Here is a 17,240-nt window from a genome sequence, read left to right on the forward strand (position 1 = left end):
CACGGTATCTCGTTAGAACTTTCCCGCAGCCCCGGCTCAGTTTATCCCGTTTCCCCCCCTTGGGGGTTGACATTTCAAAAATCCCTTCTTAGTGCTCACTTATGTTACTAAAGGAACCTCTGTTCAAAATCTCAGACTCCTATACCGAGCGGTTTCGGCTGTGCGTTAATAAATCAGTCACCCAATCGCACCCCCTAAATCACGATTGGAGGGTAGTTTGAAAAAACTTATAATGTCAAACATATTTACTTGCCTATGTACGTGTTCATGCCAAGTTTCAAGTTTATAAACCCAAGGAATAAGATTTTTCATAGAAACGTTTTTACCCCTTTTCCCCCCCTTGGGGGTTGAATTTCCAAAAATCCTTTCTTAGTGCGCCCCTACATATCCCAAGGAACCTACATTCCAAATTTCAGCTGTCTACGACCAGTAGTTTCGACTGTGCGTTGTCTGTCAGTCAGTCACTCAGTAACGGAAGAGTTTTATATATATAGATAGATTTTCCTATTATCAAATTTAATTTCATCAATATTTTCTTTAAAATTACATCTACCTTAATTAAAATACACTAAAAATAAGTAAAAAATGAAATAAATTTATTGAATGCACATAGTGTAATTGTAATATTTAATTTTTAAGGTCAAATTCGGTGTATCTTGTAAAAAGATAGTGTTCAAAGTTTACGTTCTGTGGGTAACTGTTGCCGGTTTTATTTTACAACTTTTACAAGGTATGAACTGTACAATAGTTAATTTTCCTCACGAATTTATATCAATCACCGCGTCCTTGTGCACTGTTTTGCGTAATTTTTATTAAATATCTTACGAAATCACTTATTTCCTATACCGAATTTGACGTTTGTTTACTTTTGAATTGGGTTAGGTTTTAGTACGGTAGTCGGTTTTGCTGGTATTATTTTACACACATCAAACTATCATTGTCTTCCTTATACTTATAACATCTTATTTTGTAAAATATGTCGTCCTCAACCCGTGCTGTGACCGCTCGTCAGCTGGAAATGCAACTGAAGGAAGCCTTAGTTCAACTCAAGGCTGAGAAAAAGGACAATATGAGCGTTTTACCTTACAATAAAACGCTTATTAAATACTTACCTATTCGAAGCCTATAAATAAATGAGAGTGGCACTTCCGTTTCCGTATTCTGTCGTGTTTCCGGCTTGATTTACCGATATTTACCCCCTCCTTTCCCACCGCCACAGGCAGGCCACGTATTAGGTTGTGCGTGGCTCTTGCCTCATTGTGTCTCGTTTATGAGCCAGGCAGGTATTATTGTATAGGCTTCGAATAGGTAAGTATTTAATAAGCGTTTTATTGTAAGGTAAAACGCTCATATTAAACACTGTACGCTATTCGAAGCCTATAAATAAATGAGAGACGTGTTTGTTATCGCCTGGCGGTGGAAAGCGCCAATGTGATGTCGTTGTAATTGACGAGAACACACTGGAAATGCTATTTCTGAGAAGATAGGCTGTATGATAGAGGGGAAGTTAAAGTAAATAATTGCAAAAATATCATTTATTTTATATAGGTATATATAAGTCTTGACTTAAGTATAATCATTCAAAGTTCTATTTTCTCAAACAAAACTAAAACAATATTACTACGTATGCGTAGTGTAAATTAAAACATGTTAACTTTCATATTCATTCATTTTAATTAGCAAGTGCTGCTAGACTGGATTAAATAAAATGCTAATATTATTTCTATTTTCATTATATAGATTGTTTTGCATAATCTCACGACGATAAAATTGGCGAAAAGTTTCTGCTGACCGCCAATTTCCTTGAGCTAGAATTGAATCTAAAGGAAAGTTATCCACCCAATTCTTAGAAGCTACTGCTGCTCGGACGCTACCAGGAGTAGCTTTAATACCAGCTTCATTGAGTAAGGCTTTTACCCAGCCTCCGATCACGGTGCGAGAGGCAGGTTTAGGGTCACCTCTTACTGTTAAGAATAGAGCATTGCGTAATCTTTGACTACATTCTAGTCTCCTTGATTGGGACGCATTTACTAATTGTTTTATCCAATAAACAGGGTCTAATAACTGACAATTTTCATTTGCAATAATTTTCCAGCCAGACTGTCTATAATCACAGGAATCAGTTTTTGACCCAAAGCGCGGCCAAAGGATTATGCAGTTTTCTTTTATAATCATGTGCTGGGGTGTGACATCGAGCAGGGTCAAATCATGTACACGCCTTCCAGAACAAAGCAATAATAAAATAGCAGTTAGCTGGGATATTCTGAACAAACTACTGTTTTCTTTTTGACAGTTAGACAAATAGCTTAATAAATGGGAAACATCCCATATAGGTGGTTTTCCTGGAACTGGTGATTTTAAAGAAATTGCCTTCAAAGCGTGTTTGACTAATATATGAGAACTCAAACATGATGAATTAGTATTACTGAGTGTAGCTACTACGGACTTATGCAAGAGTATAGTTTTATAAGACAGACCCTCTTTTTGAGATAAATCAATCAAGTAGCGTGCTAAGTCTGATCCTTGTGGATCATTACGGTTAACATGATTTTGCTCTGCCCAACGAACCCATCGCATCCATGCAGACTTGTAAGTTTTTAAAGTTGATTGTCGCCATCCAGATTTTAGCATATGTTTTTGTTCTTCGGTCCAATCAGTTAGGTCACTGGCCCACCCCCACATTTCCAAACTTCTAGAATTATCGATTTGATGTTCGGTGGTGGCCGGTTGGTAGTCGCATCGATAAGGACCTCGTGCAGTTCCGAAATTGTATGTGGTGGTGCTACTGCTCTTTTCTCGAGGTCTGTGCGCCAAAATACTTGTTCCCAACGTGGAACCACTATTAAAAATATGCCCTTTGCTTGGTTCATGTGTAGTAATACTCGAGGTACTAGGCACGGTGGTGGAAATACCCAAGCTAATTGGTAGTTCCAATTCCGGCTGAGAGCATCGTGGTAGACAGCTTGGCGATCCCAAAGGTCGATTGATACATAATCCGGAACTACGTGGGCTATCTGGGATGCAAATAAATCTATTGAAGGTATTCCCCATTTTTCGAATACCACTTGAGTCGCTATTGGCAAGAGATGCCACTGAGGAGGGCGGCGCTGCCTGGAAAGGTGATCTGCTTCGGAATTGTACATTCCCGGTAGATGGTAGATTCTTAGATGAGCCTGGTAAGAATCTAACAGTGAGAATATCTGAAAAGTCAGATCTAGAAGTGGCATCGATCGAGTTCCTCCTTCGTTCCGTAAGTAGGCTACCACAGTGCGATTGTCGCTTTGAATAAGAAGAGAGGTATTTGCCAGCTGTAATCGATGCCCTTGTTGTAGTACTTTCAATATAGTCAACAGTTCTTTTTGATTGCTGTGCAGCATTTTTTCGGATGTAGTCCAATTTCCGGTCAACTCTTTGTTGTTCAGTTTCGCACCCCACGCTATGTCGGAAGCGTCGGTAGTCAGAAAATGAGTAGGTGCGGGTACTCTCAGCAATGACTTCGTGTGACAGTTTTCTAGCCACCACGCCAACTCGTTTTTCGCCTCCCAGGTGATTTGGAAAAATGACTTGCCTTTCTTTGATACAACGGAATTTAACAGAAGTTGAAGGTGCCGATAATGTAGTCGACCCCTTGGAACTACGAAGCTGGCAAAATTTAGCATACCTATAAGGCTTTGTAACTGTTTCAATCCGATTTTCTTGGCTCCAAGCAATGTTTTCACTACTGAAACGATTTTCTGTATTTTTTTGTCTGGAAGGGCTTTTTGGTTTCCCAAGGGATCCCATAAAATTCCCAAGTATTCTATTTGTCGTTGAGGCGTAACAATTGATTTTTCCATATTTACTTTCCAACCTAGTCGCTCTAACATTTTGATGACTGTCAAAGCTTGATCTTCCAGAATATTCCGATCCCGATGTGCTAAAAGATAATCGTCTAAATATACTAGAAGCCTGATGCCCTTTTCTCGAAGGATCTGAGCAATCCAATTTGTTATAGTCGCAAACACCTTCGGTGCCGAACTTAATCCAAATGGTAGACACGTCATTTGTAGCAATTCTCCTTTGAAAAGCAACCTTAGGAAGCAACGATGTCTCTCTGCTACGGGCACGTGAAAGTAGGCTTGACTTAAATCTATTTTCACTAACCAGTCCTCGTTTTGCAAGAAGTCGGGTACGCTGTGAATGTTTATCAGTCGAAAATGTTGCATGTGAACATACTGGTTGAGCCTTTTTAGATTGAATATTGGTCGAGAAGAACCGTCGCTTTTGGGTACAAGAAATAGGGTTGATAAAAAGCTTGGACTTCGAACAGCCATCTCCAGTACTCCCTGGTGTTTTAAGTTTTGTATTACCTTTGACATTTCCGGAGAATAGGGGATTTGTAATGCAGTGCCCTGTTCTGGAACTATAAGAGGAGGTTTCCTTACGAAGGGAATGAGATATCCCTGAATTATTTTTAGAATGTATGCCGGTGCATTCATGTCCCGCCATTGTTGGCAGTAATACTGGAGTTGGCCGGCTTGAAAATTCCTGAAGTCAGGATCGCCTCCGTTTGTCACGGGATTTTCCTCTCCATGCAGGTGATGCGGCTCGTTTTGACGTTCGTCTGTCATTTGTTTTTTCAGCACGTCCCGAGCGGCCACGAAATGACTGCGAAGCATTTGACATGCCCTGATGTTCGCGTTCTTGCGCAGAACGGTATTCATAATGTTCATCTTGGGCAGATGAATATTTTCTATAACTACCCCCTTGCGCAGGTGGGCGATATTTTGTATTATGGCCTTGCGCAGGCTTGTTTCTAGACCCCTGTGCGGGATGACGACATATATTATGTGGACCTGCTTGCACAGAAGGTTTGTTGGCTTTCGGCTTCATCCAGAAAATTTTCCTTATTCCGCCATATTTGTCCAACACTGATGTAAACGTCTGCTCTTCAAATAAATGGGAACAAGATGGTGGAATCTTCCTCAGAGCTGTTTTAACTAAGGGATCTTTAACGTACTTTAAAATGGAGTCGCGCCTTTGTTGGATCGTGTCAGCTCTATGTCCACATACTAACTGCATAGCGTCTGAAGACACCTTGTGAAAATCACCTTTCAAGAAAATATCTTCCATCTTGTTCTTTATGTCTAAATAAGTTATCATTTCCGATTCCTGGGACCACTTAAGAAAATCTCGTATGCCACATTCCAGAGTTTCTTTTTGTTTTAGTAATGTATATGTTAGGGTAGCATAACTTTTTTCAATGAAGGAATAACTTTTAGCCGTGTCAAATGATTTAATTTCATCATTTACTTCTAATTCAATAAATCCCGGGGAGTGACTATAAGTTTTCTGAACCTCAGAGTAACGGACGTCACTCCAAGTAGAGTCACCAAAACGTTGAAGACTATTTATTGCGGTGATATATTCAGCGGAAGCTTTTGCAATAGTTGGTTCTTTAAGACTAGTGTCTAAACAAATGCTAAAACTTTGTTCATTTGTAACCTTAATAGGAGACACCGCACTGGGAGACGTAATATTTATCGCTGGACTGAATAAATCACCACTAATATTAGCTTCAATAAAATTATCGTTCTCTAAAGCAACATAATTTGGGGTAGATTGACATTGTTGATGGAAAACTTGATTACGTAATTCACTTACTTCTTTTGATAGCTTTTTAAGCAGCCTGGTTGATCTCCTGTCTTTTTTATACTTCTTACGATTCCGTCTCTTGGATGATGAATCCGAATCACTGCTTGATGAACTATTGCTGGAACTATCACTTTTTCGGTTATCGTTCTCACCATCGTCTTTACTATTAGCATTATTCATGTTAAATCTACAATTCACAATAAAAATATAAATCGGTAGCCGGTAGTATTAAAAAATCGTATTATCGTAAAAGCATCAAATAGTAATAAAAGGTAGCCGCAGGAAAAATATTATTCTACCCTTTTGCCAGAGGGTAAAAAAGTACCTGTTTACAAATACCTTTTGTAGTCTTCTTACATAAAACTTAGTAAGAAAATATAAATTACCTGAACGAAGCAGCAGCTCAAGCAAACATTAATAATAAAAATTTGGTAGGTATCTTACCAAAATTCCAGTAATTATGAAATTGTTTTTTTTTTTTTTTTTTACGACTACGTATCTGTACGAAAAAATATCTGAAAATTATTTCTTTGACTTACAAAGAATACAACCGTCTTGGACGGGGAAACAGACGCCAATGAGGCAAGAGCCACGCACAACCTAATACGTGGCCTGCCTGTGGCGGTGGGAAAGGAGGGGGTAAATATCGGTAAATCAAGCCGGAAACACGACAGAATACGGAAACGGAAGTGCCACTCTCATTTATTTATAGGCTTCGAATAGCGTACAGTGTTTAATGAGCAATTATTACTGGAAAGGGAAGACAATGAACGTGAATATGAATTGATGCGAAATAAAAATCTAAAGCTCGAACAACATCTTGCTGAGAGTCTTAATAATTGTGATGACTTAACCGGGCAGCTTAACCGACTTAATTTAGTGGTAGATTCTTTCCGCCAATGCAGTATTACGTATGAGCAGACACTCAGACGTGTTACTGAATTAGAAAGGGAGCTGAGTGAGGCATATGAGCTGATAAATAGACACGAGCAAGATGCCCAGTCGCATCAGTCAAAGGAGGTGTCCAGCCTCTTTGATGAGCTCATTGAAAGTAGACTTATGTCACCCTCAGTTGATTCCTCAATTATTGATCTCACTAGTGACACTTCTTATGATAATATGTATAAAAACAAACCAAAACTTGATATGAGCCATAATAAATTTAAAAAATACCTAAAACTCTCTAAAAAAATTAGGAAATGTAAATATCAATTAAAAAATAATAACATAAAGAAATCATGCTTAATAAAAAGCAGTTCATTGAACTGTAGGTTACATAGGGAAATCAGCTCTTGCAATCAAAAAATGGTAGAAAATCAAGAGGCATGTGAGGTTGTTAGAATCAGATTGGAGACTCATGTCATAAAATTACAGGATGACTATTCTAAACTGTTTAATAAATATGATAAACAAAGACAGCAAAATACTGAGCATCTGTTGGCTGTAGAAAAGTTGATTCATGACAGTACATATAACCAGGAGACTCTTGAATTCTTATCAAAAGAATGTACCTGCGGGCAATTCAACAAGCCCGATATCAATGATTCTACCTTGCTTTCACCCACTCCCAGTGCCGGTAATTTGCTTGATACTTATTCCAACTCTGAACCCTGTAAACCTCATTATAATTATAATACAGTGCTATTTTCAGACGGTATTGGTAGCAATATGGGTAAATATTTTTGTGATACCCTAAATCAGTCTTTTATAAATTACTGCATGCCAAATGCATCTTTTACCCAAATTATTGAGAGAATTAATAATGTAAATTTAAATAATAAATCCACCATAGTAATATTTATTGGTGATAGTTTTAAAATTGGCAGGAAAGATATAATTAACTGTTTTGAATCTTTGAATAAATTAAAAGTTAACCAAATAATTTTGTGTGCTATTCCATATATGAGTTGCCAGTCTCCAAAACTTAATAAAAACATTCACCTACTCAATAATTTTATGCATTCGTTGACATGTCGTCACAGTGACAAATTTGTGTTTTTTGACACAAACAATTTCATAGGTGATTGTTTTAAGACCAATGATAGAATATTTCTATCCAGATACCATAAGAACAAAATTGCTACATTGGTAGCTAGTAATATTAATTTTTGGACGAGTTTACATTGGAAGCAAAATATTAATTATAAGTTGACTACAGAATTGCCAACTCTGTGTGATGGTAACTCTGTTGACTTGACAGTTAATTTAAACTGCACACTCAGACAACGGGAAACCCTCGAGGGTTAAGAATTATCCATCAAAATATACAAGGTCTTCCCGGCAAAGAATTAGAAGTACAACTAGTTTTAGAAGAATTAAATGTGGACATTTTATGTTTGACTGAGCATTGGCTCATGGAGGGGGAGATGATGTTCAGCCTAAACAATTATAATATTGTGAGCTGCTTAAACAGAAAGTCTGCAATTAGAGGTGGGTCTATGATATTTATCAAATGCGGTCTTCGCTGTAAAGAGCGAACAGACATAACCAGACTTTCGGTTGAGCGGTCTGCCGTAGTGACCTGTGCCGAGCTAGATCATCATATAATTGTTTGTGTGTACAGTCCCCAAAACAGTGAATTTAAACAATTTTTAAAAATAATGGATCAAGGTTACATGTTACCTCAAAATGTAATAAAAAATTAATTATTTGTGGTGATTTTAACATTGACATTTTAGTTAAATCAACTGCTAGTATACAATTTATTAATTTGTTTAAATCTTATAATTTAGAGTATATTTTTTTTGAACCAACCCGAATAACATCTACATCTGCCAAGTGTCTGGATAATTTTTTTTGTAATAATCTTTATATACATACATACATATGGTCACGTCTATATCCCTTGTGGGGGTAGACAGAGCCAACAGTCTTGAAAAGACTGAATGGCCACGTTCAGCTATTTGGCTTAACGATAGAATTGAGATTCAACTAGTGACAGGTTGCTAGCCCATCGCCTAAAAAAGAATCCCAAGTTTGTAAGCCTATCCCTTTATCTTTATATACGTACGGAAATCAATTATTCACAAATTGCCCTCGGATCACACCGGTCAATATGTTACCTTTGAGAAAGAGTCCTTAAACAATTTAAATAATGATAAAATTATGTGTAGAACTCTTTCTTCCAAAAACATAAGAAAATTTAAAATAAACATTGCAAATCAATTAAATACTTTAACATATTCTGGAAATAATCCTAATGAACATTATAACAATTTATTTAATATGATTTCTGCTGAATACTCAAAAAGGTTCAAGCAGAAACAAGTCAATATTCGTAATAGATTACAGTTCAGTGAATGGGCTACATTAGGTATTCACAAGAGTAGGAATAAGTTATATGACTTATATGCCCAGAAACAATACAATTTTGACCCTAGTTTTGTAGAATATGTCAAAAAATATTCAAAATTATTTAAAAAAGTTTGCAGGCAAGCCAAGTCTTTTCACATAAGTAGTAAAATAAACAACGCACCAACCAGATCACCTCCAGAAACATGGAACATTATTAATAAAGGATCTGGCAAAATCAAAGATAGAGACAGTATTAAACAAATATCATCCGGTAACAAAAGTATTTCTGAAACTCAGGACATAGTAAATGCTTTTGATAATTTCTTTGCAAAAATCCCTGTGGAGCTAACTTCTGACGTTGACTCTTGTCCATTGTGCGCTGAAACCCTAGTTAATAATAACACAACTCCCATAAAATCTGTCTTTAAATTTAAATATGTTAACTCTGATAATATATTAAAGGCGTTCAAACAACTTAATTTGAAAAAGTCTGAAGACCATTGGGGTATGTCTGTTAGTATCATAAGTCAAATCATAGATATTATTGCATCTGATCTAGCTTTTATATTTAATGAATGTATTGATGAGGGTATTTTCCCAAATTTAATGAAATGTAGCAAATTAATACCTTTATTCAAAAAAGGGGAGAAAACAGTCCTTGGCAATTATAGACCTATTTCTATATTGCCAGTTTTGAGCAAGGTGTTTGAGAAGATGATGCTTAATCAAATGCAACAATATTTTAAAATCAATAACATTTTCCATTCCCAACAATATGGGTTCACTGCCGGGAAGTCCACCACTGATGCGGGAGTAGCACTTGTTACTCAAATCTATGACGCGTGGGAGAGTTCACAGGATTCAGTTGGAGTCTTTTGCGATCTCTCTAAAGCATTTGATTGCGTAGATCATCAGACACTTTTGCGTAAACTTCGTCAATATGGGTTTGACCACAAATCAACTAAACTAATGGCATCCTATTTGACTGATAGGCTTCAAACTGTAGATATTAATGGAGTAAAGTCAAGCGGATCAAGCGTCTCAGTGGGTGTTCCTCAGGGCTAAATTTTAGGACCATTCCTCTTCTTGGTATATGTCAATGACCTGCCTTTTATGGTGGAAAAACAGGCGGGTATAGTGCTGTTTGCCGATGACACTTCTTTAATAATTAAATTAGATCGCCATAGCGAAAATGTAAGTTCGGTTAATAATATACTGACGGCCATATCTATGTGGCTCTCAACCAACAATCTGCTTTTAAATGCTAATAAGACCCAATGCATTAAATTTACCCTTCCAAACGTAAGGCAGGCCAATACTGACATAATACTGGAAGGCCAGAAATTAGAATTTGTTGAAAATACAAAGTTTTTAGGAATTATAATTGATGCAAAGCTACAGTGGGGTGCTCATATTTCTAAACTATCCAATAGACTTAGCTTTGCCGCTTATGCTGTTAGGAGGATCCGACAATTGACAGATGTAGCTACAGCTAGGCTTGTTTATTTCAGCTATTTTCATAGCTTGTTATATTATGGTTTATTTTTATGGGGTAGCGCGGCTGATATACAAACTATTTTTATAATTCAGAAAAGGGCCGTTCGCGCAATTTACGGCTTAGGACCAAAAGACTCGTAAAGACAACTCTTTAAGAAAATAAACATACCTACAGTAGCGTCCCAGTACATTTTTGATCTTATAATGTATGTTAGGAAAAATACCTCTTTTTTCAAAAAGTTAGTGCCACAACTGATAGAAATTTACGTAATAAACATAAATCCGGCTGGCGGGTTTGGCGAGAACTTTTGCTTTAGTTCGTCAAACTAAATACACCCTTATATTAATGGTTAGTTTGTAAGAACCATATATATATATTGTGTTTATTTATTATGCAGCAACAGCAACATTCAATTAACAATAATGACTCCTTATGCACTGCAGAGGACTCTGGTTCCTCCAGTTTTGCCTCTCATGGCTCTTCAGGGACACTGGGAGAATTTGTCAGGGACGCCTTCCACCGCTTTTCTCAAAATTTCAATGTGTGCCACATAAATGCACAGAGCATTCCCGCTCATTACTCTGACCTCGTTGAAGCTTTTTCTTTTAATGAACTGAGTGCAGTACTTGTCTCAGAAACCTGGTTTAAGCCTAGTCTACCTTCTACTAGCTACTCGCTGCCTGGATTCGTACTGATACGAAATGATCGTGTTGATAAGGGGTCGGGAGGTGTTGCTATATATTTGCGTAGTGACATTCCTTACCGCGTAATCTCCATGTCACCTTCTGAATATTCAGCTTTAATGGAGTATATCTTGTTAGAGGTCACAGTTAAGGGTTGTAAATCTATTCTTGGCATCTTTTATTCCCCTTCTTTAAAGATAGATTATTTTTCTACCTTTGAGTCGCTTCTGGAATCGGTTTGTTCAGACTATGCACATCATCTGATCCTTGGGGATTTTAACACGTGCCTTTTGAAGGGAAATTCTAGAACTTCTAAATTACTAAATATTGTCAAGTCGGTTAATTTTTCTATTCTCCCATCTGGGCCAACACACTTCAAAGAACATGGACCTACCTTGCTTGACTTGATAATAACTTCCTCAGAAAAGCTTGTCGCCAGTCATGGTCAAATACCGGCCCCGGGATTTTCTCATCATGACTTAATTTATGTCTCTTACAAGCTTAGAGTTCCCAAAATAAAGCCTAAAATCCTCCAACTGCGTTGCTTCTCAAAAATAGACCACAGGGCCTTAATAACTGACGCCTCTAAAATTGACTGGTCTCCGGTGACTGCAGCGAATACAGTGGATGAGAAAATTTCTCTGTTTAATAATAAAATCTTGGCTCTGTATGATGCGCATGCTCCAGTGAGAGCAGTCAAAATAAAGCGTCCTCCCGCACCGTGGATAACTAATGCAGTTCGTATAGCCATGAGACGACGGAACAATGCTTTTCGTAGATTTAAACGGGAACGCAGTAGTGAAAATTGGTTATTGTATAAAGCTGCAAGGAATCGATGCAACCAATTTTGTAGAAACGCTAAACGCCGCTATTTCACTGAACACATCGAAAATGTTTCTTCTGCTAATCTCTGGAAATTTCTCAATTCTCAGGGCATAGGCAAAATAAAAAATGAATCTTCAAAAATACCTTTTTCCTTGAATGCTCTCAACAATCATTTTACAACTGTCCCACTCTTGGATCGCACAGTTAAAAACTGTACTATTTCTTATATTTTAGATTTGCCTGTCCTGATGGTAGTTTATTCGAATTTTCCACAGTCACCGAGGACGATGTCTCAAAAACCATCCGATCCATAACTTCTAATGCTGTTGGGCCAGATGAAATTAGTCGCGTGATGTTGATCCCAATTCTCAGCTTTATTCTCCCTGTCATCACGCACATTATAAATACCAGCTTCATAGAACATCGTTTTCCTACCTCATGGCTTAATGCTTTTGTTCGTCCTCTCCCCAAGATTCCTGATCCTATCCGTTTAAATGATGTGCGTCCCATTTCCATCCTTCCCTTTCTGTCTAAAATCCTCGAAGCATCTGTCTTTAATCAGTTTTTAAAACACTTGATTGACAACAATCTTCTCAATCGATATCAGTCTGGTTTTAGGCCCGGACACAGTACAACTACTGCACTGCTTCGTGTTACTGATGACATAAGAAAGGGGATGGAAAACCAAAAAGTTACCATATTGGTGTTAATTGATTTTAGTAACGCGTTTAATACTGTCGATATTGATATTTTATTAACTATTCTAACCCGTTGCAACGTATCCCCTTCAGTGATTGATTGGTTCTCGAGTTATCTTCGCGGTCGTCGGCAGCGGGTTCGCAACGGTGCGGAGACATCCGACTGGTGTGATCTGAAAGCCGGCGTACCGCAAGGCGGCATTTTATCTCCTATCCTTTTTTCTATTTTTATTAATCTTCTCTCGTCTCATATAACATGCTCTTATCATTTTTATGCAGATGACTTGCAGCTTTATACACATACTAATATAGACGACATAGATAGTTCAATTTCCATATTAAATCACAATTTAAACACTATACTAGGGTGGTCTAAAAACTTTGGGATTCACGTTAATGTAAAAAAGTGTCAGGCGGTTGTAGTGGGAAGTGCCTATCAAATAAATAATTTAGACCTCAATAGTACGCCGCCTCTGATGTTCGACAGCACTCCGATACCTTTTAGTCCGACTGTCAAAGACCTCGGTCTTCTTATTGATTCATACCTTTGCTGGAACCCATATGTCGTTGAGCTCAGTCGAAAGGTCTACGGGTCCCTACATTACCTGCAACGTCTTAAACATTTTCTTCCCGTCAAAACTAAGGTAATGCTGGCGCAAACACTTGTTATACCCATTATTGATTATGCTGATGTGTGTTGTTTGGATCTAACTGAAGAACAACTTAATAAGCTTGAACGTCTTCTCAATAACTGCATCAGATTTATTTTCTGTCTTCGTAAGTATGACCATGTCTCTGAATTCCGTTCTCAGCTTAAGTGGCTGCCCATCCGACAACGTAGGAATCTTCATATTCTTTGTCAACTTTATAATATTCTTAATAATCCCCTAGCTCCAGATTATCTTAGATCCGAATTTCAACTTTTAAATTCCACCCATGAAAGAATCCTACGTTCCTCTAACAGGTTGACCCTTGCAACACCTTTTCACCGTACAGGTTTCTATTCAAATTCTTTCGCTGCTACAGCTGTCAGACTTTGGAATGCACTTCCCGATTCCGTTCAAGCTTCTCTGAGCCGCGCCAGTTTTAAGTCGCACGTGGTCCAGTTGTTTCTGACTCAGTCATGAGAGAGTAAATAATCTCTGTATGTAATCTGCTGCAAATATATATATGTATATATATATTTATATATGTATGTATGTGTAGTGTAGTTTATGGGTATATATATGTATATATTAAGTATAGGTTTATAGTATAAATGGTATAGTAAGTATGTTTATTATAAATTTTTATTATCACCCACACAAAGGTTCTCTGCTTAACCCAATGGTAGACTGTTAGATAATGCTATTAGCATTAAGTCCGCCTATTGTACTTTACAAATTGTAATTGTTACAATAAAGAATAAATAAATAAATAAATAAATAAATTAGTCATGCCGTTTCATAGGCTTAGCAAAGTCAGTAAATCATTTATGGGGAACTGTATACGATTTTATAATAGGTTGCCGGAGTCTGTTCTTGATATGCCCAACCGAAAATTCAAAGACTATGTAAAGAAAGTACTTTGTGAGAAGGCTTATTATAGGACTGATGATTGCCTTAATGATAAAAGCATCTGGGTCGAGCTTGGCACAGGAACCTCGTAATTAATTGTAGTTTGATTTGAACTTAAATCAAAATTTCAGTACACTCTGTACATAAATCTTTTTAAAATTGGCAGTCCATACAGTATATATTTATATATATATATATATTATGGACTGCCAATTTTAAAAAGATTTATGTACAGAGTGTACTGAAATTTACTATATATATTTCTTTTTTCAATATTAAATCTCATAAATATATAAAATTAAACAATGTATTCTCTCGTCCACATTCTATTCTAAGTATAATTTAATATTGTGAAGTTGACGTTGTTGAAGAAAATGCTGCAGTGCAGTTTGTTACCGCTTCTTCTGCACTGACGCCTTGGAAGCGACAATTATTAAGCGATATATAGTATCCTATAATAATGAATAAAAAATTTTAATTTTGAATTTTTACCAGTTTCCTTTTATATAACATTCCAGTGTGAGGTTCGCGTGTAGGGTGGCTAAGTGATACAACGAGTGTTGAGTTAATACTGACATTTATTCAATAGCCTCATCTTATAAATAGGTTACATTCATAATCTTAGCTCCACTACATCTCCTTCCCAAGGAGAAATTAAAATAAAAAAATAAGATTTATTTTAATTTTAAGGTTACATAAAGATTAAATTCATGTAAAATTTTATATATGGTTATTATTTGATACACATAACAGTTAAGTACAACATATTTTTATATCTGTCTTACCATTAATATTTACTTCTACATTCGGTGATACATCTCTTATGACTAAGTACGGACCTGAATATAAATCTGACAGCTTATTACCAGTTTCATTTTTAATTAGAATTAGATCATTGGGCTTATAAAACACTGGGTTTATATGACTATCATATTTATTTTTTCTGAATAATTTACTTTCTAATAAGTTCTTACGCGCTTCAGCTTGGGATACTTGGAGTCTGTATTTTAATTCATGGGGGTAGCTATCGTGATTATATAAGGGTTGAATAGCTTTTGTTAAGTTATTCGGCAAATTACATTTTCTACCGTAAACAAGTTCGAAGGGAGAAAATTTAGTTGACCTATGTACTGAAGTGTTGTACGCAAAGCACCAATATGGAAGCCATGTGCTCCACAGTTCGGGCTTACCTTCAGCTTGGATGCGTAGAAATACTCCTAGATGCTTATGGGAGTTCTCCAGGGCGCCTACGCTCTAGTGATGATAGGCTGTGGAGTTTAATTTATTTATATTAAGTAATATACATACCTCTTTGAATATGTCGGACATAAACTCTGTACCCCTATCTGTAGCTATCTCTGTAGGAATGCCATGCTGTAAAATAAAATTATTTACGAAGCTGCGCGCCACTTCTGTTGATGATTTAGTATGTAACGGAAACGCACATACATATTTTGTTAGTTCGGATTGAAGAGTCAGAACATACGAATAGTCATAGCTGTCTCTATCCAAGGGTCCTACAAGGTCTAGAAAAATTTTTTCGAATGCCGAGTGTGCACTCGAGGTGATGGCCATTGGCTCTTTCACCTGGACTGTGTATTTTTGTTTCTGGCACTTTGGACATTTCGTTACAAAGTTTCTGACATCAGTCTCCATAGAAGGCCAGAAATAGTAACTTTTAATATTATTTAACATTCTTCTAATGCCCGCGTGGCCACTCGTGGGCAATAGATGGAAATCGTTAAGTATGACCCTCTTGTCATCTTTGTTATCTATTCTTTCGACGTCTTTTAATATACATAACCTGGGCCCTTTATAGTTTATATTTTTTTTATTTCACTCGCTAGTTTATATACAAATTCTTCAGTATATTTATTCTTTATAAAATATATTTCGCTTATATTTATTTGTTTTGCGAAATTACACAGCTCTCGCACAAATTCGTCTCGCGTAACTTGTGTTCGAGAAGCTGGATTTATAAAAATTATATTTTCTTGTAATACGTATATAAGTATCTTACTTTCACATGTTATCTTATTCTGTTTTCTTAATTTATTCAAATTACTGTCTATAAATCTGAGTTCTGTTGCGTCCTTCGGCTTAATATTAATTTCCACGATTTTCGGTTGATCAGGCCGATCGTCTGTAGAAATAATATCTTCGTCAGAGGAAGCATCATTTATACATAACTTCTTTGTCTGAGCTCGTGTCATCACCAACAAATTATCACTCATCTCTTTCAGTTCTTCCGAAGTCATTTTTATCCTAGATAATGCGTCTGCAGCCGCATTCTCCTTCCCCTTCAAATATTCAACTACATAATCATACTCCTCTAAAACCAATCTAAACTTAAACAACCTGCTAGAGGGATCTTTTAAATTGAACAAATAAACGAGTGGCTTGTGATCGGTAAGTATTTTAAATCTTCGTCCGTAAAGGTATGGACGAAAATTTTTTACTGCCCAAACCACGGCAAGCAATTCCTTCTCAATAGTCGGGTAGTTTTTCTCTGCCTTATTCAATAATTCAAAAAAAATTCAAAATTCAAAATTTTTTATTCATTATTATAGGATACTATTATATCGCTTAATAATTGTCGTATGGTTTAACAACTTGGTTGACGTCAAATAAATTACTTAAAAATTAAGTTTACTGCCGCTTCCAAGGCGTCAGTGCAGAAGAAGCGGTAACAAACTGCACTGCAGCATTTTCTTCAACAACGTCAACTTCACAATATTAAATTATACTTAGAATAGAATGTGGACGGGAGAATACATTGTTCACGGGAGATTTATATATTTATGAGATTTAATATTGAAAAAAGAAATATATATATATATATATATTATATATATATATATATATATATATAATATATTTATATATATATATATATAGATATATATATATATAATATATATTATATATATATATATATAAATATATATATATATATAAAATATATATATATATATATATATATATATATATTTTATGGATTGCCAATTTTAAAAAGATTTATGTACAGAGTGTACTGAAATTTTGATTTAAG

General features: G+C 36.2%; 1 protein-coding gene across 1 annotated transcript; it reads right to left on the reverse strand.

The window, feature by feature from the left end:
* Positions 1-1,076: 1,076 nt before the first annotated feature.
* LOC132904278 (uncharacterized) lies at positions 1,077-2,631 on the reverse strand. Its single transcript, XM_060954208.1, has one exon. The coding sequence runs from the start codon at positions 2,629-2,631 to the stop codon at positions 1,690-1,692; it is 942 nt and encodes a 313-aa protein (XP_060810191.1). The 3' UTR covers positions 1,077-1,689.
* Between the last annotated feature and the right edge of the window lie 14,609 nt (positions 2,632-17,240).

This window comes from Amyelois transitella, chromosome W (genome assembly GCF_032362555.1).
Source record: "Amyelois transitella isolate CPQ chromosome W, ilAmyTran1.1, whole genome shotgun sequence".
Taxonomy (NCBI): domain Eukaryota; kingdom Metazoa; phylum Arthropoda; class Insecta; order Lepidoptera; family Pyralidae; genus Amyelois; species Amyelois transitella.